Source organism: Sus scrofa, chromosome 5 (genome assembly GCF_054392235.1).
Source record: "Sus scrofa isolate SSC_HxYL_T2T_F1_AM1 chromosome 5, Sscrofa_HxYL_maternal_Yorkshire_Landrace_v2.0, whole genome shotgun sequence".
Classification (NCBI taxonomy): domain Eukaryota; kingdom Metazoa; phylum Chordata; class Mammalia; order Artiodactyla; family Suidae; genus Sus; species Sus scrofa.
Genome location: NC_139387.1, coordinates 21,597,123 through 21,623,906, shown reverse-complemented (window position 1 = coordinate 21,623,906; position 26,784 = coordinate 21,597,123). Strand labels below are relative to the sequence as shown.

General features: G+C 56.7%; 2 protein-coding genes, 1 long non-coding RNA gene and 2 other non-coding genes across 7 annotated transcripts; 2 read left to right on the top strand and 3 right to left on the bottom strand.

Annotated features, from left to right (window-relative positions):
• Positions 1 to 283: 283 nt before the first annotated feature.
• HOXC9 (homeobox C9) lies at positions 284 to 8,686 on the bottom strand. Its single transcript, XM_021091731.2, has 2 exons — positions 2,770 to 8,686; positions 284 to 1,007 (listed from the first exon to the last, which is right to left on the bottom strand). Exons 1-2 carry the CDS (start codon positions 3,305 to 3,307, stop codon positions 763 to 765), a joined length of 783 nt encoding a protein of 260 aa, XP_020947390.1. The 5' UTR covers positions 3,308 to 8,686; the 3' UTR covers positions 284 to 762.
• Positions 7,583 to 9,743, top strand: LOC102167757 (uncharacterized). Its single transcript, XR_014803276.1, has 2 exons — positions 7,583 to 7,697; positions 8,539 to 9,743. It is a non-coding gene; the product is annotated as an uncharacterized LOC102167757 (transcript).
• Positions 9,744 to 11,740: 1,997 nt separating this feature from the next.
• On the bottom strand, positions 11,741 to 11,847 carry MIR196A-2 (microRNA mir-196a-2). Its single transcript, NR_049171.1, has one exon. It is a non-coding gene; the product is annotated as a microRNA mir-196a-2 (primary transcript).
• A 1,460-nt stretch (positions 11,848 to 13,307) lies between these two features.
• On the bottom strand, positions 13,308 to 18,449 carry HOXC10 (homeobox C10). 3 transcript variants are annotated; one of them, XM_021091726.2, is made up of 3 exons: positions 18,249 to 18,449; positions 17,586 to 18,111; positions 13,308 to 14,434 (listed from the first exon to the last, which is right to left on the bottom strand). In XM_021091726.2, the coding sequence occupies exons 1-3, from the start codon at positions 18,300 to 18,302 to the stop codon at positions 14,157 to 14,159; spliced, it is 858 nt and encodes a 285-aa protein (XP_020947385.1). In that variant the 5' UTR covers positions 18,303 to 18,449; the 3' UTR covers positions 13,308 to 14,156. The 3 variants fall into 3 exon arrangements, with proteins under 3 accessions (XP_020947385.1, XP_020947384.1, XP_084811953.1); XM_084955827.1 differs by adding an exon at positions 15,087 to 15,176 and having other exon boundaries at positions 13,322 to 14,437; positions 17,586 to 18,431; XM_021091725.2 differs by having other exon boundaries at positions 17,586 to 18,449.
• Positions 18,450 to 19,212: 763 nt separating this feature from the next.
• Positions 19,213 to 22,133, top strand: LOC110260668 (uncharacterized). Its single transcript, XR_002343965.2, has 2 exons — positions 19,213 to 19,650; positions 19,728 to 22,133. It is a non-coding gene; the product is annotated as an uncharacterized LOC110260668 (long non-coding RNA).
• Positions 22,134 to 26,784: the final 4,651 nt, after the last annotated feature.

Genomic DNA, 26,784 nt, shown 5'->3' with positions numbered 1-26,784 from the left:
GCACTTGCCTCCTCCATGGACAGGAGCCACAGGGAGGAGAAATAACGAGAACTGGATGCAGTTGGGTTTCTGGTTTTTTAAGTGACTTCGATATATTAACACAGAGCTGTTCTACCATAACAAACAGAAGCACGTTACAGGACGGACTCTGGGGATGAGAGGAGACACTGCTATGTACACGCCCGAGGCGCCGGCCTGCGCCGCCGGACCCAGCCTGCGGCACGGTCCCCGGCCCTCGCCCCTCAGCTCCTGGGCTGGGAAGCATTCTTGTGTATGTATGTGTGTCTTTTTTTTTTTTTTTTTTGTACAAAATCTGCACGCAGAGCACCCCAGGCCTGGGGAGGGATGGCCCGGGCCAAATACGATACAGGAAAAAAAAAATAGAAATATAGCGATTCAAGTACTGGCTTCTCTGAAGAAAGGAGAAAAAAATCACATTTGTGTGTGTCATTTATTTCAGTTGCGCTGGGAGAAGAGAACGCGGTTTCTCTCCCCGCCTCCTCCTCCTCCTCCTCCTCCTCGCCGGGTAGAACTAACTCTAAAACACCAATTTCTCAACACTGAACCCTCCCAAATCGCAAGAGTTTTCCTTTTCCCCTTCCCCTTTTTTTTTTCTTTTTAAGCTGATTGGCTTTTCTCTATCTTGCTCTTTCCTTTTCTTTTTCGTGCTGTCTCCCTCCTGGGTTGGGGTATTTTTGTGGGTTTTTTTGTTTTGTTGTGTTTTTCCCTTGGCTGTGCCGAGGCAGCAGGCCGGGGCAGGGTTTAGGATTGCTCCTTGTCGGTTTTCTCTTTATTCATCTTTTTCATCTTCATCCTTCGGTTCTGAAACCAGATTTTGACCTGCCGCTCGGTGAGGTTGAGAACCCGGGCCACCTCGTACCGACGGTCCCTGGTTAAATACATATTGAAGAGAAATTCCTTCTCCAGTTCCAGCGTCTGGTACTTGGTGTAGGGGCAGCGCTTCTTCCTTGTGGAGCGGGCGTGGATCCAGTTGGCCACGGGGTTGCCTGGAGGGCCAAACACAGGCAGGGGTCAATGGAGCCCCTTTCCAGCCTAGGACCCCTGCCACCCCAACCCCCAGGCTCAGCCAGTTTCCCCAAACCTAACAATTGAACCTGAATTTGGACACGTTTTGATTTAGGAATCCCCCCCCCAACTCCTTTTGCATTCCCCCCCACCTTCCCCGTCTCTCCCCTCCTCAGTTTCCAGCACCTAAAACTATAGGAAATCGAAGCTATCAAAGCCTCTACAGTCTGGTCCTCAGCTTCAAGAGTAGTAATTCGAGAATATCCTCATAAAAAGTCCAAATTCCCAACCGTTTCATAGGCCCATAAACGCTTCTCTCTCTTGTTTTTTATTTTTACAGCGAGGTCTCTCTCCTCCCCAGTTCCCTCCTCCTCTGCCCCCTCCCATCCTCCTAGCCCACGACCAAGTCCTGAAATTTCAGCACTTCTGCTTCCTGACCCTGAGAGTCCCCAAGCCCCTCACTGCCCTCTCCAGCGCCCCGTCTCCGCTCTCTCGGAGTTGAACCCTGCTGAGGCGAATTCTCAGGGTGATGATGCCGGCCGGGGAAAGCTTTGCCTTGCTCCTCTCCCCCAGGGAGCTGCTGGCCTTGGGGACAGGCTCCCCTATATCTTAGCTTCCCTCTTTGACTTCCAGTGTCCCCCTCCTCCTGCCAGCCCCAGGGACAGGCTCTGCAGGAGCCAAGCCTCCAATTTCAGGTTTATGGGAGTAGCTGAGGGCAAGAAGGGAAGCCTTCAGAGGGGTATAATTAGGCCCTGGCCCCTTATGGGGCTTCAGGAAAGGATTTCCTGCAGCCCCCTCCAGGGACTCCCCCAGACACTTCCTCACACCCAGGGGCTGCACTCCCTCCCCTGCTGTTTCCCCTTCTTTCCTCTTTCTCTGGCCCTGCAGCTCTCACCTGTCCCCCAGCCCCCAACCCCTGGCTTTCTTTGCAATACTCAGAAGGCTCCTGTTTCCCTGATTGGAGTGTGTGTGTGTGTGTGTGTGTGTGTGCATGTGTGTGTATGTGTGTGTGTGTGTGTGTAATTCTCTAATCTGGGGAGATGCCTTTCCCCACTCCTCTTCCCTGACTCCCATCCACACCCCTCTCTCCTGCAGACCCTCAGAAGAGGGCTCTCAAGTTTAAGGAGACTGGGACCCCACTTGTCTCCCCCAACTCTGGAAGTCCTTATCTCTCCCAGTTCCCAGCCTGGGAAAGCACCCAGATCCCTCACCCAGGGTTCCAGGGAGAGAAGCCCATGGACCTCCTGTTTTATGAATCTCTAGTGGGGTGAGGACCCCCATGCTGCCTGGGAGGTAAAGGTGGCTTTTCTCCCTGGGGTTATTTCCTCTCTGCCCCTAGTGTCCTCATCTCTCCCCCATCCCACCCCAAACCATAAAACGAACCTCGCCCCCACCCCATCCCCTGGCCCTGTCTGCATTTCTTCGAAAGTAGAGAGCGAGCCAAAAAGCCTGGGCCGGGGGTGTGTGTGGGTGGGGTGGGGGGGCTCTCATCAAAGCCAGCTCCTAAGAGAGGAGCCCCCTCAGCCCTCTCCCAACCTGGCTCCCTGGGCCCCCTTCTCAGACCTTCCTGCCCCTGAAAGCTCCCCAAGGTAATTCGCTTTTATTGAGTCCTCGCCCCCTCGCCCTCGCCCCTCTCCCGCGCTCCCTGCACCGCTCCGAGGGGCTGTAATCCGGCTCCCCCCTCCCGCCCGTCCTCTCCTCCCCTCCCGCGCGGGTTGTAAAGGAAAATTGCTCCCAACTTACTGGGGTCCAGGTCGGCCTTCTCCTCTTTGTGCTTGCTGCCGGCGAGGGCGTCCGCCTCGGGCGAGGGCAGGGTCTGCGGGGCGCGGTCGCGCAGCTCCCCGGGCGAGCCGTACATGTAGTCCGGGTAGCTGCGGCCGTCGCCCGGGCCGCAGTCGGCGCGGCGCCCGGGGTAGGCGTCCGGCTTGAGGGCGTAGTGACGGCCCCCGGCCGGGAAGCTGGGGAAGGAGACGGCGCCGGACAGCGGCTCGAGCCAAGTCCGCATGTAGCGCGTGTCGGCGCCGAGGTGGGGCTGGGGGCCGTACGGGTGGTAGACCACGGACGACTGCGAGGGCACGGGCGCCCACGACGTGCTGAACACGGCCGGCTTGGGCGCGAAGCTACAGGACGGAAAATCGCTACAGTCCGGCACCAAACCGCTGGGTCTGGCGGCGGCGGGGTGAGCCCCCGTGGCCGGAAACCTGGACGCTAGGAGGTCTTCATTGTCGTGAGAGATGAGCGAGTCCACGTAATAGTTACTGATGGGCCCCGTCGCCGACATCGTAACAGGGTTTTACATACATAAGATTATTGTATGAACTGTATATGTACTTTTTATCTGCTCACAGAACAATCAAGGCAGGTAATTATTTTTCCAGCCTTTTCCCCGCAGCTCATTGGCTCCCCGGCCCCCACGTGATCGTATTTACCCAAAAATACGGCGCGGATCAATGCGCAGGGGCTTTTTTTCCTGGCTTTTTTTTTTTTTTTTTCCCTCCCTTCTCCCACCCCCTTCTCTCTGCTGATCCCCGCGACCTGCGTTTTCCTGGGGGTCCGCAACTCTGGACCCAAGGACCCGGCCACCCCCTCAGGACAACTCGCATCTCAGCAGAGCAGCCCCTGGCCCAGGTCCACCCATAGGCAGATGTCCTCCGCCCCCACCCCCGGGAGGATTTCTTAATGGGGTGAAAATGCCAGTCCCCGAAGCCAGGGTTCCGGGACCCCCGGGGCCGAGCTGGGCGCGGGAGCCCCGCAGGGGCGGAGAGACCCGGCGAGGTAGGTGGAGGAACTATTTCTTGACGTAATCCGTCTCTGTCGGCCCCGACGCTCCCGCAGTCTCTGCGCGAGCCGAGATCAGCGATTGTCAGTTCGGAACGTGGCTTTTAAAAATGCGTTTTTAAATAGTGTGTATGTATGTATTTCTTTCAGGAGCTGCAGCAGCAGCGAGGGAGGGAGAGTGGGAGGGGACTGGGGAAGCTGGGGTGGAGGGAGGGAAGGAGGGAAGGGGAGCGTCCTTCTGCCACTGGCCAACTCAGCCCCCCAAATCTGGGGCAGGGGAAGCTTGGGGAAGGTGGTCCACGGGTGGGAGGGGTAGGACCTTGGGACCTCATCCACCTTTGTCACCAGAAGTCCTCTCTTTGCTTTGGCACAGACATGCAAACGCCTGTATTTTAAATTTATTGTCTATATCTATTTATCTTTCTTTGCCAGCCTGAAGAAGTGGAGGAGAGATCTACACAACTTCAGTGGGGCGTACCCATCCTGTCTTCCTGTTCACCCTCCTCTGCCCCCAACTCCATCTCTGAGACCTCCTGCCCCCCCCACTTGAAAAAAGAAGTCGCTCGCGGGCTCTGTCTGCAGAGAGCCAGGGTGAGAGCGGGCAAGGCGAAAGAGCGACCTCGGTCGTGGGCAAGTAGCTTGTTTTTACGTCCTTCAATAAAAATTTTATGAGGATCATTTGATTGTTCATAAATGTGTCTTTCATTAAATAAAATTGTAGGCTGTTTTTGGAACGGGAAAAAAGCTACAGAGGAATGGGAGAGAGCAATTTCTTTGGAGTCAGATGCAGGAATTCTGGAGGGGGCAGTGTGATTGTGGGGACGATCACACAACTTGGATTCCTCCCCCCAATAAGTTGGTTGCTACCCTCCTCCTTGAATTTGGGGTTCGCTGCCCAGCCCTCTGCTTTCTAGCAGACTGTCCCGTGGTGGTTTAGCAAAGGTGGGCTTTGGGCAAGCAGGACATTCTCAGTGTAGGTGCAAGAGAGGGGTCAGGGAAGTTGGCTGGGGGCGGGGGAGAAGGGCAGGTGATGTCCCCAGAGACAGATGCGCCCTGGGCATGGTGGAGGGAGTTTGAAGGAGGGGTGCAATTTCAGGGTCAGCAGGGAAGAGTCTAATTTGCGCTAGGGGAAAGAGGCAGGCGCTGAGGCTTAGACACAGGCTCTGAGGCAGCAGGGAAGGGCAAGTCTTCCCAGACCCGAGATGCCTGCCTGCCCTTCTTTCCCACTCCTGTCCCCAGGAGGGGACCAAACGCCAGGGGTGGGGGTGGAGGCTGCTTTTTTTTTCCTGCATCTCTGTCAACTTGTCTCCTCTGGGGAGAAGAAGGGCTAGAGAGAGGTGTCCCAGAGATTGTAGGATATGTGTTGGGGGGGGGGAGTTGAGGGGGAAGGGTAGATCTGCAGCCTGCAGCACTGACCCCAGCCTGCCAGGCCCCCTCCCCAGTGCCTGCTCCTCCCCTTCTCTGGTTCCTTCCTTTTCGGTCTAGCGGGGCTGGGATTTTGACGCATGGGGGTGGGGGGGGACGTGAGAAGTGCCCGGCTGGGGAGAGGCAGCCAGGGGCCTCAACCTCTTCACCCCAGGCCGTGATTGCCTTCCCCTCCCCAGGACTGGACGGGTCTGGGAAATCCAAATTACAGCAAGAAACAGAATATCTCTTTGGCCTTGATGGAGTTGGGTTAGCTGTCAATCAAAAATTTTCCCTCACTAGTTCAAGGAAAAGACAGGAGGTTCCCGTCCCCCTGCCGTGGCTTTCTCCAAATCCCCAGTGCCACCATCAGCACGTCCCCCAGGTGCAGGCTGGGGGACCCTGCCTGGCTCTGGGGTGGCTGCTGGCAGCGCAGAGCAGAGACGTGTCGCCTTCAGAGGGCCCGGGGCCAGACTGCGACCAAGAGGACATCAGGGGACAGAGCCTGAGAGAGACAGCCCGAGACAGCCTGAGAGAGTACGACCGAAGCACGGCGCCAGGCCCATAGAGAGGAAGGGAGGAAGGAAGGAGGGCAGGAAAGAAGAAAACGAAGGATTAGGATACAAGGCAGAGGGAGGGGAGGATTACAGAAGAGAGGGGATGCAGGAGGAAGAGCGAGAGGAGAGCAGGGAAAGGAAGGCATGCAGAGAGCGAGCCGGAGGAAGGGCGGCGACAGGCAGGCAGACGGGGCAGGGCGCGGGCTGGCCGAGCAGCCGTGGCATTGTGCAGCCGGGCCTTTGCTGCGGGACCGGCTCCGCGCCTCCGGACACAAAGGAGGAAGAGGCCTCCTCTCCTGCCCCTCCCTGGCGACCTGCTGGGGTGGGTACACCAGGCCTCCGGGGATATCGAACCCTATCTCGGCCCAGACAGCCGCCCAGGCAGCTGGGGACTGAGCCACACTCTCGTCAAGGAGCAAAGCTATGACCAAGGAGGTTTTCACGCTCGCTCCTCCTTGGAGTCTTCACCAGGCAACAGGGCCCATCTACCCCAACCTCAGTTTTCCTAGAAGAAAGACGCCCCTAAAGCCCCTCTCCATGGGCCTCCACTATTTGGGAGAGCCCCCCAGGCATAGTGGCTGTAAACAGATGCCCCTTTCTCTCCTACCCCCTTCGGCCACTGCCTTCTTTTCAACTCTTGAGCAGCCTGCCCACCCTCCCTGCCCACCCGGAGGCAGAGGCGGCAGCCACGGGGCAGCCGAGATCACCAGGCCCAGCTCTCTGCTGCATGCCTTCAAATTCTCTGTGAAACTGAGGGGAGATTGTCACCTCCGGTTCAGAGCGTGAACTCAGACCCTCCCCACTCAGGCGCAGACACAGCTGTGGATCAGGAAGCAGGCCTCGCCCACAGCCCCCTCCCCACCAACGCCGCCCCGTTTTGCCTAGGCCTTTGCAGGGAGAGGCAGCCTGAAGGAGGGGGGCTGGAAGGGGCTGGGAGTCCCTGAGTTCACCAGGCCACCAGGCTGAAGTCCCTCGGGTTCCACCACTGCGTGTGTGGGTTGTACCACCGGTTCCCTGCGTCTGGTGGCGGGGTGGCAGGTCAGGGCTCTGAAGCAGACCTTCAGGCTTCCCCCAAATCCAGGCCTGTAGATGTGGGGGGCACAAAGGATGTGGGGGCACCAAGAAGGAGGGGGTTGTCTTCCCAGGTTCAGTGATGCCTGCTGGGTCTCCTGCCAGATCCCCAGACTCCTCTCACCCCCGCCACTCCCTTCAATTTTCCCCAGCACCAATGGAGCAAGCCAAGGGACTGGAGGCCACTGGGAATCCCTGTAGGGGATGGGGGGGGGGGAACCCCAGCTGTAGCTAGCAGCTCTGCATTCAGTCTGGTTCTTAGAGCTCTCCTCTGACCCCAAAAGAGTGCACTGAGCGCAGGAGAGCCCCCTCAGGGGGAGGGGCGCCTTTACTGCAGCACCTCAGACCTGGACAGCTGAGACCACAATCAAGCTAGCACCACCGTGGGAAAGACTGACAGACAGAAAGACGGACAGGTTAGAGTCATCCCCTCCCCTGGCCCTGCGCCTCCCTTTCAGCGATTTCAATTCCCTCCGGTTCAATCCACACCGTCAAGTTCGGATTAAATTTAAGACAGGCTTTTCCCGGTCCCCCAGCGGGGCCATCCCCGCCGCCGCAGGCAGGGCGCCCGCTCCCGGCTCGCCAGCACCCGCCTGCGCGGAGGAGGCCGGGCGTGCTCCATTTGCTTTCATTTTCCTTCTCCCCCTGAAATGGGCTCAGTTCACCTCTCGGCTGCCCTCTCCTCCTCCCCGCCCCCTCCTTGGTTCCCCTCTACTTTCCCCCCTTTTCTCTCCTGATCCCTCTTTGTTGGGAAAAACACACCCACACGCACAACTCCTCCTAGCAAAGGCCTGCGCTGGAAGCAGACGCTGAATTCTCCTGGCCTGCCGCGAGGAGACCCGCGTCCTGCCCCCACCCCAGGTGGGTATTCGGGATCCCTACACACCAGGAGTCCGGCTCCTGAGCCCAGCAGGAGCAAAACCCCTAGGGCCTGTGAACGTGGCCCTCTCAACGCCACGGCCTGCATTCCCGCCGGCCCCCTGCCCTGCCGCCCCGCAGCAAACGGGGCTATTTCCGGCTCCCCCAACACGGTCTGGTTTCCCAGCCTGAGGAGTGGCTGGAGGGGGAGCGGCCCCAGAGCTAGGGGTGCTCTCCGCCGGGAGCCTCCCTTGGCCCTGGGCGCCTGGTTACCTGATCTTTGTGTGCTGTGGTGTGTGTCGCAAGAAAATTTGCAGTGACTTTGGAGCCCAGACTGAGGGAGCCAGCCGAGGTGGCGAAAGGAGAGACAATACGGGTCCGAAGTACAATTAAGGGGCCAGAGCCGCTAGTCTCTCCCCCGCCCTCCCTGCCAGACTAGGAGCTGTCTGGCCTCAAACCTCAGGGCAACCGGCGAACCTGGAGCCGGAAACTCGGCCCATGGCGGAGCGAACTAGAGGAAGATCTGGCATCCAGAAAGCAGGAGGAAAGCTCCCTTCCAACTTGGGGGCGCAGCAACCAGCCCCACTGAGGTGCAGAGAATCCAATGAATGAAAGTGCACATTCCGACAAATTTTCCCGATTTTTTCAGCCTTTGGAAGGACAGCCTAGGGTTTGAGACGTCTCAGACGGACAGACAGACACAGACAGGCAACCCGCATCTCCGGAGGCAGACAGACTCACAACATGAGTGTGAGCCTGAAATCAAATACAGGTTCAACATTCCCCCGAGGCCTCTCTGCCAGGCCAGGCAGGCGCTGATCTCCCTACCTTCTCTCCCCTCCAGGGCGTTGGGCAGAGACCCCGGAAGCCTCGGTCCCTCTGGCTTGGTCCAATCCCGCCTCAGGAAGCGCCTTCGTTACCTGCTCCTCGGCTTCCCACGGCCACAGATGCAGGGCAGCCGCCTCCGCCCGGGGAGGGAAGCCCCGGCCACCGCAGCCGCCGCTGCCCGCCCTCCTTCCCTCCCTCCCTCTTCCTCGCCCTCCCTCCCTCTCTCCCTCCCTCGCGCGCTGCCGCTCGCGGGGCCCTCCCGCGGGCAACCTGTTCTGGACCAAATCCAGGTATCTCCGAAAGAGAGAAAAAAAGAAAGGCCCTCTCATGTGGAAAAGAAAGAAAGAAAGACCCTTAACTGCATTTATTTTCCATGCTCTGACCATTGGTCGGCCTCAGTTCGGACATCCTGGACCCAGCCCTGCAGCGGCGGAGGTGTGCCGGGCCTGCTGCCTCGCCCACGCTGGCCGCCGCGCCCCGCGCACTGCACGCTCCACACTCTGGGCCGCCGCACCCCGGCTGCCCCAACACCAAACAGACCTCAAGGTCCTTCCTACAGACTCAACATCTGGTGGCCCGCCTCGCCGCGGGCCTCTGCCCGGGAGCCCGCTCTGCTCCATCTGCGGCCAAAGTCCACACACAAGCCACCTTGTCCGTGCTCTCGCGCCCGGCCTGCCGGACACCCCTCCAGACCAAGGCGCCCGCTGGCCACTCTTGGGCCGAGGCCCTGCCCGGGCTGCAAACCTCCTCCCCTGCACGGGCACCCACACAAAGCCCGGTGTCCTCACGCTCCCACCCGCAGCCCCCTGTCCCCAGCCCCTGCTGCCCTTCACCTGTTCCCGGGAAGGGCTGCATCTCCGAGCGCGCTGAGGCAAGGCGATGGGCCCGGGCGGTGGGTGCTGGGGAGTCCCAGGGAGGCCACAGAGGATCGGCAGGCTAAGCCCGAGCCCCGGCAGATGGAGAGAGATCTCAGAGACCAAGGCTCTCCTTGGCGAGCTCTTGCCTTTTCCTCCGTCTCCCGCAAGTCTTAAACACTCACACGCCGAGAGTTCAGCTCTATAAATCCTGCTCCTCTTTCCCATATCATAATTAAAAAAAACCAGTAGGGGAGGTTTTAACTTTTATTGCGATTTCTGGAGTTGGGCTGCGGAGCATATATTAAGTTTACGCTTATGCGCTCTCGGCGGGGAGGGTCCTTTAAGAAATAAAAATCCATCTTAATATCCGCAGACGAGAGAGATAATTTTTTCCCTCCTCTTCACGCTGTTTCTTTTGAAGACTCCCTTCCAGCGAAGCGAATAAATAATCACCATCGCCTTAGCCATGATCCACGGCCCCAGGGCCCCAGGGTGGACTCTGTCCACCAGACTGGACCTCACCTTGGCCCTGGAGAACACATCCCATTCCCCAGGATATAGGGGGGGTACCCAGACCCATGGCTCTGTGGCCACCCCACCCCCCCATAAGCCCACCAGCTCTGAAACAGAAATTAGGGCAGAGAGACCCAAAACGCAGAAGTCGTTCATTGGTGAATTTCGGCCCATCAGGGACACTGTCTCCAAGCCAGGCACTCCTGAGCACCCCGCCCCTGTCTGGGACTCCCTTCACTCCAGCTGGCCCCAGGCTTCTGACAGCCTGAAGACTCAGAGACTGCTAGGGGCTCCCAAACCCGGGAAGCCTTTGCCTGCCTAGCACCAGCTGGCCTTCCTCTCTGAAAGCCTCCCCATTTCTCTGGGAGCCATAGGGAAATGATAGATTTGAGCACTTCCTTGCAAGGGAAGAGATATTTCCCCCCCTACAAAGGGCTGGAGGACAGACAGAAAGACACATGGACAATTTCAGCTGGGGGAGAAGGACCGCTCTATTCCCATGTTCTCTTCTAGCCTCCTTGGGGGTCTCTTTGTATAAGAGAGAAAAATATATGAGTCTGCACAAAAATATATACAGGGGCTCTGAGAGAGCCTGGAGGAGACAGAAGTGTAGAAAGCGAGACCCACACTCCTCCAGGGTTACACATATCCCCCCAGCAGCCAAGTGCGCCCACACAGACCTCCATGCACACACTGTGTTACAAGGACATGCTACTGTCCCCCTGTCTGAAAGTTTACAATGTTTTAATAATCATAATAATACCAAAGTAAGAGAATCAAGAACCTGTCCTTCTCCTTTTGACTTTCTCTTCCCCAGGCTCTCTGAGAACAGAGGTGTATCTTCCCCTGCCTCCCTGACCCTCCCCATTTTTCTCTGCAGGCAGAGAAACCTCTTTGGAGAGCCTCCTCTCCAGCAACCAGGGCCAGGATGGAGGAACCAGAGGGAGAAAGGAGGGCGAGAAGCTTTGCAAAGTTGCACGCTGCCCAGACGCTCCCTCGCCCCCGTCCTCCCCTCCTCCCCCTGGCATCAGCCAACAACCTCCTCAACAATATGGTAATGGTGGCCGCTGGCAGCCTCTGCTCACCCAGACATTTCCACACAGCGCAAAGACAAGCAGCTGCCTGACAGGCACAGACACAACAGACCAAGGCCTACAGGCAACAGACAGCTAGAAAGAGACCAGAGCCAGATTCTTGCCCTGATGTTTCCCAGTAGGATGTGTGTGTGTGTGTGGGGGGGTTCTACTTGGACTTGATGGCTTTCCCCTAGCCTACTAACACCCTACACATGCCCTTCTCCTGAGGATGGAGCTATAGAAAGGGGAAGGGGAGGTGGTTAAGCTGGTGCTCAGAGTCCCCCAACTCTGGGCACCCCAGGCACCCCACTTTTCTAAGGAGAAGCTCCGGCCCCAGCCGACTGGAGGCAGATTTTTTTCCCCCCCTTGGAGGTGGCAGGTGGGAGAAGCTAAGCCTCCCAGAGACTCTTTTCTCTTTCTGTGCTCTCCTCTCTCCTCATTGCCCTGCCCCACCCTGCTACCCAACTGAGCTGGCCCGCCAGGCCACCTCTTACTCAAATTCCTGAATTTCCTTGGAATTGGTTAGACCTTCTTTGTCTGTCTCCATCAGCTGGGCCCAGGGAACAATAGCTGCAGGAAAAACTCCTCTCTCTCAATCACGGGGATTGGGACAGGCCGAGGAGTGGATGGTACAAAGCGGGGGTTCTCCAGACTTGCCCTGCGGCCCCACTCACAGCTTGCCCTCCTCGGTCTGGATACACTTTGCCCTATCTTGGTGGGGCTGGGGGGCAGTCCCACCGGGGAAGGAAGGAGCGGGGATAGGTGGGTTGGGGCCCTCGACGATAACCGACTGATGTAACTCAGGCAGTTTCTTGTTGCCGAGTTCAAAACTCAATCCCAACAACATGAAACTACCTAAGCCACAGATCAGCTGAGCAAGCAGGGCGGGAGATTCAGCTTTGCATCTATCGGGAGGAGAAGGGAAGGGGGTTGGGGAAGGAAGAAATTCAGCCCCGTCCCCCTTTCCGCCCCCACAACCTCCCTAAGGACTAGAGAGCAGACTTTGGGTGGCTGGGTGGGTAGGGGGTCTGACTGCCTCATCCGCTTCTGGTCTAAGCAAATTGCTCAGGGGGATTCTGGTGAAATGGGACCTCTAGCCGCCAAACCCCTGCCCCGCCCCCAGCCCTGCAGTGGGGCTATCCCCCTGCCTCTGGCCCTGGCCCTGGGGGAAGCTGGAGTGTCCTTCCACTCTCGAGCTGGGTCCCCTGTCTTGCCCTTCGGGCTCCCTGTGCGCTCCTCCTAGCTTCCCTCTGATCCTCTCCGTCTCCCAGCTGGACTCCGGCTTCCCTTCCTCTACGTGTGGCCGAAACCGCTCCAGAGCCTCTTCCCATCAGGCCACTTGCCCATGGCCAGAGAGAGTGGGGACCAAAAGCCTGGCTCAGGCTCACATCCAAACCAGCAGAAAGCAGGAAAACCTAAGCTTCAAGCGCCAACCTTCTCTAGCCCACCCACCCCCTGCTCTCCCCCCACCCCAGCAGACGACCAGACTGTGCGACATCTAGACCCATGTGTCGACCTCGAGGCGACCCTAAGTGCCCGAGTAGAGAAAGAAGCCAAAAACCACCAATTTACCCCTTTAACCATCGACCCCCACGGCAACGGGGCCAGGGAGGGGGAGCTCGTGGCCACTGCCCTCGCTGCGAGCCGCCACACGGCACGCCTGGGCTCTCAGCAAGCACGGATGCCCGAAACACCTTCCTCCCTGCTCTGCCCGCCGCGCGCCGGGCACCTGGGGACGCCGCTAGTCCCCACTCCGCCGCCAAGAGAAGAACAAGAAACCGCTTCTCTTACCTTGTCGCTGCCTCCTCCTCCTCCTGCTGCTGCCCGCGCTTCTGCTGCTGCTGTCGAGGGGGGGTGGTGGCTGAGCTCCTCGTCCCCCTCCGGCGGTTAAGTTTATTCCTCTCCTTGGATAGGTGGGGGGCTCTTGGGGTTCCCCCCAGCAGCGGTGGGGTGCGCCTGGCCCAGCACCCCAGGCAATCAGATCCGTCTGCTCCTCAAGATTGCAGTTTGCTCTCTGCCTCTTTCCCTCCTCCAGTCACCTTTAAATGCATCTTTTACTGCAGCACCACATTATATTTGCAGATCATAAAATCCACCTCTCGCGCGCACCAAGACCGTCCTGACATTACTGTTTTATGACCTTGACTTATTGTGGTCACCTGGATAATATTTAAATCAACGTTATGGTCTCTCACTTACATTAAACCCGCCAAGAGACGTTCTAGAAAGGCTCTAGGAGATGAGTCAAACACAAAACACACACATCCACACACTCAGCCTCTTTGGGGGGAGGGTGTCGCTAAAAAAAAAAAAAAACACTAAAAACAAAAAACCACCCATTTGAGGATTACGATTCTGGAAATTTATTAGGATTTTTTTTCTCCATTAAGGAAGCTACATGCAAAAGATACAACGTACAGAATATCTTTAAATAACACAACTCCCAGACAGGGACAGGGCGATATTTGGGGGAGGGGCATTCTGTCTTCGCTTCACTATGTCCTATTTTTAATTTTTAAAAATTTTTTGTTCCTCTGGATGGAATTTCTGAGATGGCAGTTGGATGGGGGATGTGGGGGTGCAGGGAGGATGGGAGAAAAGCAGAAAGCAGTACAAATACGAGACTTCAAGCAGATTCTCAGAGCGACTGGGAGGTAAAGACACGGAGAGGGTTTGGTGGAGGCGCTGGACGCTACGACAAACACACAAACACTAGCCGAACTTTCCAAAACGTCTATTATTCTAAGGAGGAAATGCAGCAAGGAAGGAGCGAGTCTGACTGTGCTCTGCGAGATTACAGACCTTCTCTGGTTAATTTTTTTTTCCCTCTCTTTTTTCCCTTACAATCGGGTGGATTCGACCTTAACTTTGCCTGGAGAACAGGATGCTATGTGTGAGTGCGTGGGTGAGTGAGGGGTTGACACACACACCAGCCACACTCCCACCCTCGTCTATGCGGGCACACCACACCCCACACCCCCGAACCCCACTGCTCATGCTTTAGGTGGAGGCATCTTCGCAGCACGAACCATAGGTCCCTTGGATGGAGAGTCTGAGGTCTTTGCCTTTTTTGCGGGCGTGTTGCATTTATACTCAGGGAGGGGAAAAAAAATATACCACCAGGCACAAAGGGAGGAGGGGCGGGGAGAGGAAAGGGGGGGAGGGGCGGGGGGGGGGAGGCCGCGCGCTCAGGTGAAATTAAAATTGGAGGTCAGTTCCCGGATCCGATTCTCTCGGTTCATTTTCTTGAGTTTCATTCTGCGATTTTGAAACCAGATTTTGACTTGTCTGTCTGTAAGGTTAATGGTCTTGCTAATCTCCAGGCGGCGCTCTCGCGTCAAATACATATTGAACAGAAATTCTTTCTCCAATTCCAGCGTCTGGTGTTTAGTATAGGGGCACCTCTTCTTCCTTCCGCTCTTTGCTGTCAGCCAATTTCCTGTGGTGTTTTCTGCCTTTATCTCCTCTGTTAAAAATAACATTATTTACATAAGTATCCCTCGAAGACGCAAACCCTCGCAGGCAGCGTGGCCAGCCCGGCCAGCTTGCTGTGGGGGCAGCTGAGGGAGTGAGGGCAGGGGAGCTGTTGTCGCCCCACAGGCCTGGTGGGTGGGGTCTTCTCAGGCTTGGGGGCTCTTAGAATTTCTTTGGGGTCTAGACTTACAGGGGAGAAGGACAGAAGGTACTTGCATCCAACACATCTACTAAATTTAAACCACCTCCATCCACCTGGACCTCGCAGGTTCTGAGTTACCCCCGGCTCTCCCTCAGCTTGCGGACCCTGGTGGGCGCTCTAAGCCTCACCAGACCCTTCCTCGTCTCTGCTCCTTTCCAGTTCTGGAAAAACCCAACCAGCGGGAAGAGTGTTCTCCAGGCCTCAGACCCGGTGACAGAGGCCACCCCGCTGCCCAGAGCAATTCCTGGAGAGCTTTGGCCCCTTTCAACTCCATGCTGGGCTGGGGCCTCAGTCTCTGCCACCGGAGGCCACTGCAGCCGTCTCTGCATCAGAACCCCACCCCTGGCTGGCTCCCACCTGACGTGCCACAGAGCCACTCTGCCCCAGTGGAGCTCCCACTGCCAGCTCTTCCTCTCCTGGCCATTTCCCCCAGGAGGAGCTGAGGCAGGGAGCTTGTGCAGGCAGTAGAGGTCAGGGGTAACAGCTCTGGGGCATGCTGAGGGGCCTTCAGACAACTGCCCTGGCCAGAGACCTAAGGTCAAGGGAGAGCGAGATCCTGAGGAAAGGCAGCCTCCTGGAAATCTCCTGCTAGTCTATGTAGATATGCATGCATGCGTGTGCATGTGTGTTTCTGCAGAGTTACACACGCCTACACATATGTACACCCAGACACAGAGACGTACCCATGTGTCTGTTTATATAAGGAGACAGTGTAAATACAGGGTGTATTTCCCACTCTCTTATCCACAGCTTCTCTCCCTGGCACACGATCTTGCTGAAATGGACCAGCCCGGCTCCTTGAGCAGCAGAAGAGTCCTTGGCCATCTTTTCTAGGGAAAAACCCAGAGTCCGGAGACCCAGGAGGGACACCCAGCAAAGGACTCTGCTGATGGCTCAGGGCTCTGTCTGCCTCCCCCTGTGCCAAATGAAACTGCCAGGTTCCCAGATCTTATCCTGATGGGGAGTGGGTTGAGGGCCTTGGGAGAAGCAGGAGCCACCAGGAAAATGCAAACTTGAGGCTGCAGTTTAAAACACTTGAACGTCCTTAATTCTGCTCCCACTTCTGCACCTGCAGCTTCCTGCCAAATTGTATAAGACTCTCCACCTCTCACTCTGTGCCATTAATTTCCTTATTGAGGTTGTTGGGTTTGGGGAAGGGGAGAAATAACAAATGGGGAAGTCTGGCCCAAAGCCCTCTTGCCTCTGGCCTGGTGGAGATGCCAAAATGGGTGTGTGGGGGGTGAGAGGCAAGAAGGGCGCAAAGGCAGAGTGCAGAGTGAGAGGGATTAGTTGTCATGGGAGGGTTTAGATCCTTGTGGGGAGGGCGGGAGAGTGAGGAAGCCTGCGGGAATGGGGGCTGTTTAAGCTAGGAGGTGGGCTTGTTAACCTTGACTTTGCTTTTGGTGGAGCTAGAACACAGCTTCTCCTACCCTAAATCTGTACTCCCATCAAGCTCAGAGTGTGGGGAGAGGGTATAAAATTAAACTTTTGTGCTGCACACGTGCCACAAGGAAGGCTCCCTGGGTGTGTGTGCCCCTCTCCACCTCGCTCACCCTCGTGAACACACGGGTGCCCCTCTTCTGGCCAGGGTCTCCATGGGCTGATCTGCCAAGACCACCATTGGTTTGCAGAGAAGACCCAAGAGGGTGAGGGTGCGTGTGTGAGAGGGCATGCGTGAGTGTGTGTGAGTGTGACATAGGTCGCCGCCAGGCATGCGTGTGCACCGCATCCATATACAAAGCACCACAAGACCCAGGCTGCCCCCAGGCTGCTCAGTTCTCCCTGTTTTATCTGCCTCTGCACCCAAAGAGCTCCTCTTACACGCAGCCTCCAGTAGTCAAGGCCAGGGGGGAGCAGGTTTATCTGCCCCCCCCACCGCCTCCTGCCAGTTGGGCCTTTACTGATGCTTTTTGCTCCAACTTTTCAGGAAAAGTCCCCTCAGCCTTCCTCTGCTGCTCCCGTTTCCTCCACCTTTTCTCCAGGTGTCAGAGAAAGGTCCTGTAGGCCCCAATTCCTGCAGCAGAAATGAATCTTGAACCCTGAGCTTGAACTCTGACCAGGCTTTGCCTCGCCAAACAAAATCACAATGAAATCCAATCAAAGCCACACTGCCTTTCAGGAGAAAACCGCTTACCATGCACACAGAAATTCCCAACCACTCATTTATAAGCTGCTTTTGGAAACCCACAGGGGAAAAAAATTTTTTTTAATGTAACTAGAAAAAGAAAAAAGGAAAGAAAAAAATGCAAAGGGAAGACAAAAAACTTACAACATTCCCAGTGCCCTGTTCCAACGCCATTCGCAGGCTAGGCATCTGGGGGAGGGAGGGACCGCAGGCAGCCCTTCACCTCCACCTCTTCCGGCCCCAGCCCGGCTGCCCGAAGCCCCCGGCCGAGCCCCAAACCGCAGGAGCCCAAACCGCAGGCACAAACCAGACCCACGAACAACAAATCGCGCTTCGCAGGAAACAGTTTTCAACTGGGAAAATGCAGTAAAGCGAAATCCCCCTTTTCCCAAGCCTTCCCTGGTCCATGGCCCAAGATCGCCATTTTAAGCTTTTTGCAAGCTTCTGACCTAAGCAGAGGGGACATCAGCCCCCCAGGACACCAGCGTAGAGCAAGCAAACCAAAGCCAGCACGCACCTGGAGCAGTCACCCGGCCTGGGCAGCCCGAGGCGCCAGCAGGCTGCCCGCGGTGCGCACCACCCCGGTCTCAGCGCCCATGGCCGCTGCCGGCCCGGCACCTCCACTTCGCCGCTTACCTTCCCTAGCCAAATGACGCGCCACCCGCCTGGCGTTCAGCAGACACCAGTCGCAAGCCGGGGTCGCATTCCCAGTACCATCCAAGGCCTCCTCGGCCCAACCCTCTCTCTGCCCCCGCCCCAGCCACGAAGACCAAGTGCCCGAGCGTCCCAGCCGGGCCACGGCCCAGGCGGCCTTACCTTTAGCTTCGTTATCCGAAGTGTCTGGGCTGGAGTCGGCAGTTTTGGCCCGATCCTTTTCGCTCTCCAGAGGGCTGCCTTTTGGGCCCGCCAGGCTCTGCTCGGTCTTGATCTCATTGGGGCTGGGGGTCTGGCTGTCGGACTTGGGGGTCTCAGGGAAACTCACTTTGCCCCCCAGCTGGGAAGACTCCAGATGTTCGGCGCGAGGGTTGAGACTGGCCCGCTGCTCAAAAGGGGCTTCGAAGTCGTTGGCCCCGGCACAGTGGGGCGGCTTGTCCAGCGCGGAGTAGCTCGGGCTGGCGCGGTAGTAGCTGGGCACGGGCACCTCATGCTCCCCGAGGCAGGACTCCTGCAGGGGGTGGGAGTAGAGAGCTGCCTCGGGGCCACTTTTCGCCCGCTTCTCTGCGCTGTACATGCAGCATACATTCTCCTCCTTGACACTAGGTGGGTAGGAGCAGGAGGACAGCGGCCTGCCAACAGGTTGTTCCAGGCGGTAGGCGGCTTTGGGGTCGCCCCAGGAGTCCAGCTGCGAGAGGTAGGACGGGTAGGTGTTGAGGGCGAGGTTGGGGCTGCCGCCCTCGTCCCTCTTGGAGAGCGAGGGCGCGAGCCCGCAGCCCCTCATCACCCCGCAGTTGAAGTCACTCCCAGATTGCATATACATGCCTGCGCTCCGGCTATAGCGCTCTCCTCCGCCCGGCGCAGCCAAGGGCTCCGCATACGAGTTCGGAGTTACATTGCGAGGGCATGTCATTTTCAGAGAGAGGGGTTTTTAAGGAGCAATACTACAGCGGAGGAGCTGACATCTTTTTTTTTTCCCCATCCGGGAGGGGGGGCGGTTGGAAGGGCGGGAGGGAAAAGAAGGGGAGGGGGGGAAATATCAGCTCCATAATTATCCGCGCATTCGGTCCTCACCATGTGACGGCTAGACCAATGGGATTTGAAAATGGCCTTGATGATTCAGACGGCCGTGACGTCAGCGGGGTCAAGTTGTCGGCAGGCGGAGCGCTCAGCGTGGAGTAACAGCGCCACCTAGCAGCCGCCTCGGGGTAGGAGCGCCCGAGCCCTTCCCCGCGAACAAAGGAAGGGCCCCCGGGGCGACAGGGGCAGGAGGGGGGTGGAGGGGGATGGGGGGGTCCTAGAGAGAATGGGGTTTGTTTACCCGGGAACCAGCCTGTAACTCCTGGGGAGAGGGGGGCGGAGAGGGGGAAAATGCGGGAGCGAGTGAGAGAGGGAGACAACTCGGGGCTCAAAACAGTCAAATTCAAATTAAAAGGTCAAGACACGATTCAGGTACCTCTCCTCTCCTCACCTCCCCTCTACCTCGCCCTGGCCCCCGCCCCCGCTTCTTCCCGTGGGATGGGAGTGGGGTGAGGTTTGGGGGAGGGCTCCTGCGGGCAGAGAAAGAGCGAGAAAAAGTTAAGGAAGCCCAAACAGAACTAAAGTTTCTGCTCTCCTGCGTCCTCCTCCGTCGGGCTTGGCCCTTGGGGCTGGGACCTCAGCTCGGGACCGCCCGTCACGGAAGTTGGCTGAGTTGCAAGTTCCCTCTGGGGACTGACGGGGAATCACCAGTGTCTGGGGCGGGCCAGGGAGGAGGTCACCATGACTTTGGGGCTGCTTGGGAGAAGGAGGTTCCGAGGAGATTAGGGGTCGCGGGAGGAGGCAGCTGGTAACCAAAGGCGCTCGGCTCCCTGACCAGGGAGTGCGGCCTGGGCCTGGCTGGGTGGGCGGCTCCTGGGTTATCAACTCAAGGGCTGCAAGGCTTTGGCCTTGGAGCCGGTTCGACTGCTTTGCTCCAGGCCCTGGTGGCCCTCGCTTGCCAGTTGACCTTGCCCCCACGAAAACAGGGAAAATTCTCAGAGAGAAAGCGGGAACCCGCTGGCCCACGGCGGTTTGGGGGAGTCGCGCATCAACCGGGAAACCAGGACAACAGACGTGCCAAAATCCGACCCAGGGAAGTGTCCTTTACAGGGCGAATGAACCGGGGGCATTTTTGAGAGGAGACGAGGGACCCGTCTATGTTTTAGTTATGATTTTTAATACAGGGAAGCGAGAAATAAGGCACAAGGTATGTTTCAAACAGTTCTTTCCGTTTCTCCATCGCCTTTCTTCCAAAGCGAACTAAACTCTCCACCCCTTCCTCAGGAAACGGAATCTGCAGAATAACTTGTCTTTCCGGTCGCCCCGCATTTTCCCCTGGACCGAACCTCGGGTTTTGACTTTGCGAAGGGCTGGAGCCTGGCCGGGAAAGGACCTGAGCTCCGGCCGCCCTGGCGTGGAGGAGTGAGAAGGCTGGATCTCGCTTCTAGGGAGGCCCAAGCCGCGGCTGCTAGAAGGCGACTTCGGCGAGAAATCTGCCGAATTCTCTCATCCAGAGGGCGAGAGAGAAGGCGCGGGGGGTCCCTGAACCCCGGGAAAACTGGAAGAGAAAGGTGTAACGTGTGCCTCGCGGCCCGGGCAGCCAGGGGAGATTTGAAATGGTTTCGTGTTTTCCTTTGCAGGGGTCGCCATGGGCTCGGCACGGGGCTTGGCCCGGGCAAGGTTAGGCTGTTTAGGCCCCAGACGAGACTTGGGACGGCCTGGGCGGCAGTCAATCCAGGAGCCATTTGTCCCACCGCCCACCCCTCGGGAAACGCGGAGACTTTATGGCCACTCTGTTTGTATTATCTGCATAAGTCTTTCCCTACCAGTTTGATCGAAACTGTTCGCTTTTACGAGGACCCAACGAAAATTCCCCGTCATATTTATCAGCCGGGGATAAAAATTTAGTATGGGAACTGATATTTCCTCATTTATGGGGCGATGAAATTAAAGACCAAAGCAATTGAGAATTATATGGCTTTGGGGGGTTCCCTCCCCCCTCTTTCACATCTCCTTTCTTTTCCTGCCTGCTGTGCCTGTTCCTGCAGTTTGGCGTCCCAGTCCCTAGCCCTTGCCCCCCATTTTGGGGTCTGCTGAGCCCTCTCCCCCACACCCAGGTGCCGCTGCTTGTTCACCTCAGCTTTTCCTGGTTTTTCTCTCGGTGTTGGTAGCCGGAGGCCCGGACAGCGCTCCCTGAGCCTCTGCCCAGGCCAGGCTGGGATCAGCTGGGGCTGCGGAAGGTTTCGAAGAGCCTCGAAAGGGAAGGGTCTGAGCCCAGCCTGGGAGGGGGTGAGGGAGGCAGCAGAGTAGAGGGAGACAAACTCCAGATAACCTCTCAAAAACATCAAGCCCCACAGGCTTAACCTGGGGAACCAGCGGGAGAGAAGCAGAGCCACTCCGCCTGCCTGGAGACCTGTCTCCTGTACCAGCCCGACCCTCATCCCTGACTCACTCAGCCCTGGGAGGGGATGGAGTTGCTTTCAGAATCCTTGCCCTTATTAGTGGAAATAATCCCCCCCCCCAGATGGAGCTTCCCGCCTCCACTCCCACCTTCTCACAAGAACGAATAGTGTTTAAAGTTGAAATAATTAGAAGTATGATAAACACGGCCCATTAATGAAAAAAGAAATCAAATTCATCAGCCTAAGTGGGACCCCCGGTGGGACAAATGTTTGCCTCTAATTATGCAGGATAAACGCAAACCCGGAGCTGTTCAACAAGAACCCAAAGACGCAGACTCGCAGACTCCAATAACTTGTTGGGTTTTTTGCAGACTTGGGGTCTGCCCCCATGGAGGCGAAAGGAAAGAAGACGTGAGGGTGAGGACTGGGAGAAGGGTTCCCTGGAAAGCACACTCGGGTGTGGGTCCCAGCTCTGACCCCCTTGGGCTCTGTCTTTCCGAGGCCAGGAGCAAAGGCCGCTTCTGTCCTATTGTCCGTCCGGGGCCTGGCGTTCAAAGGCACTCAGGCTGCCATGGCCATCGGCCATCCTGCCTGCAGCCGCTGCCGGGCGCCCACTGGCCCTGCCTACGGGGCCAAGACCCCCAGGCCTGCACCCCTAGGGAACTGGATGGGGGTCCAGGAGACCTCTGCCTTGCTAGAGCCACCCCGTTCAGCCATTTCCCCAACTTTCCGGGGAGTGCTGTGTCTATGCCTGACTCCGGAGCTCCCTCTTCTTGCCTCAACTTGGGGATGTGAACAACTAGGAGCTTCAAGCCAGAGCTGCACCTACATTTTGACAACCCCTCCCCACCCTCAGAGCCCTGGCCCCCTGTGCCCTTCTTCCCAGTCCCTGGACCCTGGAAGGGCCGCAGGGCTGGGGAGTTGGGCCTCCTGCCGCCCGCCAGTAGGACTGTGATCCAGAGAGGTGAGGGTGCTCCTTGCAGACTAAGTTAGGATGGTTGGCGGGTCCCAATAGGGCTGGGGCTGAGGGCTGGGGCGCTAGGGGTCCCCATGTGAAAACAGAAGAAGGAAAACATAGGGCTCAAGGAACAGAAAGGAACCTCGGCTATTCTCCGGACTCTAGCCCTCAAAGCGCCCCAGAGCCACCCTGATTTCTCCAAGGAAAATTAGCAGAGTTTCCCCTTGAGGTTAAGGAAGTCATCTAGGAAATTCCAGAGGTGAAGTGGAAAAAAAGGAAGGGTGTCTCTCCCTTTGGGGTGAAATAATAAAATAAAATAATTAGACAGTGTGCGTGTTGAAATCTCTTCCAGTGAAATGGAAAACAAAATCAGACCGGTGGTTAAAAATTGCAGGGTTTTTTTTCCCCTCTTATTTTGAAGGCACAGGTAACTCCTTCTCTTCTCAAAACTTGAAGGAAGGATTTGCTTTCTTCTTCGCTAACACTGGGCTCTGCCCCCGGCTGAATTGGGAGCAGAGAAATCCCAAGCAAAAGACAGAATACTCAGAAACTGTCCCCCCAAAAGAGATTTTTCACACAGATACAAGAGGAAAGGGAAGGCCGAGGACAGTTGGAGGGGCCTCTGGTCTCTGGATCTCCCACCACCCCACTCCGGATCTCCACCACCCCAGCAGCCCTGCCATCAGAGTCACTCTCACACCTGGACAATGTACACTTTTGCACCCAGATGCTCTGGAGGTTCCCACCTATACACATGTCTGACTTGGCGCTTAATTGTAGATACGCGGCCACAAATATTCACTTTTACCCCAAAATGTATTCCCTGTGATCCCAGCATCCTGAAGTCTGAGAGTCAGCATGACTGCTTTCTTGCCCCGCCGAAACCAGCCCGTTGTTTAACTTTGCCTCCTGAACTGAAAACAGACGGCAAACACATCCATGAGAAGCTGTGGAGGAGGATAGGGGGATGCCTTGGGGGGGGATGATTGGCTCCCCACTTTGTGGTTTGCTCCCAAGTTGCCCAGTAGGTTGGGTTTCCAGCCGGAGGCAGGGCTGTGGTCGCCGGCTTACTCCAGAGAAAATCCCGCTTCTCTCTTACCGGCTAAATTCCTTTTAGAAGATCTTTCTTTTCCATCTTTTTTTTTTCCTCCTCTTTCTTTTTACCTCTTCCTCCTTTCTCTGTATTTGCTTCCGTCTCTTTTGCTTTGCCATTCATTTGTTTCCTTCTGCTTTTCTGATTCTTTCTCTTATCTTCCTCATTTCTCTCTTCTTCCTTCCTTTCTTTATTCTGCAAAGTATTTCTTTCCTCCTCAGTGCCTACCTTCCCCTCGGCTTTCGCCCCTAGCCTTCTTGTTTTTCTCTGTCGTGCTGGACTCAGTGAGAGAGAGAACCAGGCTCTGCAGCATCCCTCCCCAGCCCCGCTGCTGCTCAAGCTTGGAGTTGACCTTCTCCCGCCTTCAGCCTTAACTCGACTCCTCACAAGGCGAAGTGTAGGGCTGGCTGGCGGCGGGCGGGCAGGGCGGCCAGGCCTCAGCAGTCGCCATTAGAGGGAAGGAGAAGCAGGCGCTGGGTCACATCCTGACCACGGACTCCGATGGCTCCCCCGATGTGCCCAGCTTCAGGGCTTTGGTATCCTCAAGTCCTTCACCCTGACGGAGCTGCATCCATCAGGCCAGTCTTTGGAGAAGTTACTCCATCGTTGTTCTGACTTGAAGAGCTGAACATTAAAATAGCCCCCCGTTTGAGCCCACTTGATGTCCCGAGGAGGCTGCAATTAGGGGAAATGGAGGAGGGTGGGTATGTCAATCCAAGGTGGGGGGCAGGTCCGGGGGTCACTCGCAGGCTTGGCGGCCCAAGGCCACGTCCCAACACAGGCACCTTTGTTTGCAGGCTCCTGGGCTGCGGTCTGGCAGCTTTCCTTCTCTCTCTCGGTCCTACAACAGCTGCAACCTCTGGCCAGGCATGTTTTGAATTCTGTCTTTCATCGGACCCTTTGTGGAGTTTACAGGAGGCAGGGATGCAGGGCTGTGTGTGCAGTCTCTCCCAACTTGGTGGTCTGAGTCAAGGTTATGGGTCTCCACTTCGTGCAGCGGTTGAGGGTGTGTGCAGGGCTGTGAGTGAGTGTGTGTGTGTGTGTGTGTAAGGAGGAGGGGAGAGAGAATGATGCCTGCAGGAGAACAAGAGCATGTGATGGGGAAGATCTGCCTGGTCCTGTTGACACTGTCCAAACTTTGGGGGTCTGTAAGGTTGTGTCTCAACAGCAGAGTGTCCAGGACTTTCCTAGCAGCCCCCAAAGCTGGGTCCAAGGTGAGCCTCAGAAAGGATTAATCCCATCCTTTAAGCCTTGTTTTGCAGCTCCAGACACCACCACCCCCACCCCCCGCCCCCCACCGCCCGCCGCCACCACTGGGGCCCCAGGGTCTCTCTCTCCCCAGCCTCCCAAAGATCCTGAGATTTCATTCCCATGGCAAGACCAAAACTTTAAGTTTTTCAGAAAGGGAGGAGGCATCTTGTAAAACTTTTATGCCAAACAAAGTTATAAAAACTTCCCCCGCGCTGCCTTTTCCAAAGGTTTATATGAATAATAAAGAGTGCAGTCGCGTGCACAGAGTTCTGGCAGGCTCTAAGCTGGGAAGTTTCAGTAAACAGCACTATCCAGCTCTGGGGCACCAGGCAACCCCAGGGGCTGCCCCCTTGAGGGAATATTGGTCCAGAAAGGAATTGCCCTACAGATTCCGGAGAGGGGCGGGGAGAGGGAAGGGGTGGCGCCCTTGACTTCCTTGAAGTTCAAAGTTCTTCTTTGCCCTGGTGAGAAAAACCCCTTCTCCCTTCAACCCACTCGAGAAGTTAGACCCGGGTACTATCTCCTCCTCTGACTGGGAAAGGGCTCCAGGTACTCCCAGCTCCAGTCACCTTTCAGACACCTGGTCTGCAACTTTCTGGCTTCCCCAGAGTTGAGCTCCCCATCCTCTCCGTCTGGGACGCCTGGGACCTGCAGGCTTTTGCTCAGAGGCGCTCAGCGGGGCTTTGTCAACCTTCTCCCAAGACACCCTCATTTTGCCATCCCCCAGCAACCTGGAGGCCTTAGTGACAAAGAAACCCCAAACCCAAGGCTGGCCCCAGCCACGCCTCCTTTCAAGCCCCCCAGGTTCCTGCTGCACCCCCAAAGCCCATAGTGGGAGGGGGAGGGGCCCAGAGTGCTCTCTCAGCCCACACCACTTAATACCCTTGTAAACTCCCACGTGCGCTATAAACTTGGATTTTTACAACCAACATTCCTCCTTAGCTCCGGGAAACTTTGAACTCGGCCTCGGGTTTATTTACTGGGAGGGGGGAGGGGATGGGGGTGCTGAGAACCGAGAAAGGCAGGAGGGGAAGAGGGGGGACATGTGGGCAAGGGGGTAATGGAGCAGGGGTCTGGGTGGGTTGGGGGAGCCAGGACTGTCCGCTGCGGATTTGTTTACTATTTAGGGCGGAAGCGTTTTCTAACACAGGCCAGACTGGGTCGTTAAGAGCGAAATGAAACTGGGTTTAGAGGCGCGGGGGGGGGCGGGGGGGGGAGCCAGGGGTGCGCTTTATGGCGGCGTCTAGACGAGGCTCTTTTGTTCCCAGGCAGCGCCACGGCTGGAGGGGATTACCCGAAGAGCTTGAGCCCCAAGTGCCCCAGACCGGCGGTGTGGGGGGGGTGGACATCCGGGGGCGGGGGCAAAGGTGAGTTTGTTTGGGGGACAGAGACCTCTTCCACACCCCCCCCCAAGTTTTATAGGGTCGCCAAGGACTGGCAGGTTCTTGGGCCTGGCTCATGGGAGCTTTTGTTTTTCTTTCACTTAGGACACACACCCCCTTCCTTCAGAAACCCCTTCTAGAGCGGGGGATCTTTTCTGGGCTGCACATTGCAGGGCAAGTGGTAGCTTCGGGTTTTCAATCTTTTCCTCCAAAATCAGGAGCCTTTTGGAGATGAGTATTTTGCTTTATAAACAAATTTGTTCTATGTAGTATTGCCAGCCTATTTGCTTGAAAACACGGCCAGCAGGCCAACATTCCTTATTATGACTAAACGCCATACCTGGAGAAATCTCTCTCGTGCACTCGCGAACACACATGCACATGTGTGCCCGCACAGGCGTGCGCGCACACACACACAGGACCCTCAGTTGCATTCCTGCTGGCACTCACTAAAGGCTGCCAGTGGTTGCACCCCTCGGAGGACCCTAGAGGTGCATGAGGTCAATTTTATTCCATACTCCAGGCAAAAGCGTACACATAATACTCATTTTCATGGGCATCCATAGACATCCCGATTCAAATTCTTGTGCGTGGCACAGAAGGGAATCGTGGGTCTGCATATGTACACCCCACTTGGCAAATTTTGTCTCAAGACCTATGTTTACAAATTAGAGCTTCAGCTATCCCTGTCATCAATAAGGACAGACAGACCCTAGAAGCAATAGTCCATAGTCATGGTGCTTTTTCCTTTCATTCTACGAAATTGAATTGGCAAAAACATTTTCTTTGACTGACAGAAGAGCAGTTCCAAAGAGAGGGGAAGAATGGAAGAAAGAATTGGTTCCAAATCTCTTCCCCCAAATAACGAACTTGGAGCAGACAGCTAGAGTGCCCTCACGGAACGGAACGCACTTAAAGGACTAGGGTTATCTTTATGCAGAAGACACATGCAGCCAATATAGATGGGTGTGGCAACCCGACGGTCCTCCCGGGGTCACCTCCTTCCCCAGTGCCACACCCCAAGCCAGCATCTTACAAAAGAAATCTCTGGAGCTCTCTACTCTGGACGACCAAAGTATACACATCAGGGTGGCCCCAGCCTAGGGTCTTGTTGTGTCTGGAGGAGCTTGGCCATTTGTGCTTGAGGGGAAGGGACTCAGCTCCAACCTCCCACCCTCAGGAGCCAGCGCGGTGAGGAAAGGGAGGGGGCTGGTTTCTCCCCTCCAACTGTATATAAAAATTCCAATAGCGTCTT

Excerpts from the sequence above, each read along its gene's own strand:
- HOXC9 (XM_021091731.2), bottom strand. The coding sequence starts at position 3,307 with ATGTCGGCGACGGGGCCCATCAGTAACTATTACGTGGACTCGCTCATC. Across the intron at positions 1,008-2,769 it reads GAAGGCCGACCTGGACCCCA|GCAACCCCGTGGCCAACTGG; the intron begins GTAAGTTGGGAG and ends TTGGCCCTCCAG.
- HOXC10 (XM_084955827.1), bottom strand. The coding sequence starts at position 18,336 with ATGACATGCCCTCGCAATGTAACTCCGAACTCGTATGCGGAGCCCTTG. Across the intron at positions 15,177-17,585 it reads TTCGGATAACGAAGCTAAAG|GTCTCTGGCCAGGGCAGTTG; the intron begins GTAAGGCCGCCT and ends CCTTGACCTTAG. Across the intron at positions 14,438-15,086 it reads CCTGCACAAGCTCCCTGCCT|CAGAGGAGATAAAGGCAGAA; the intron begins CAGCTCCTCCTG and ends TGTTATTTTTAA.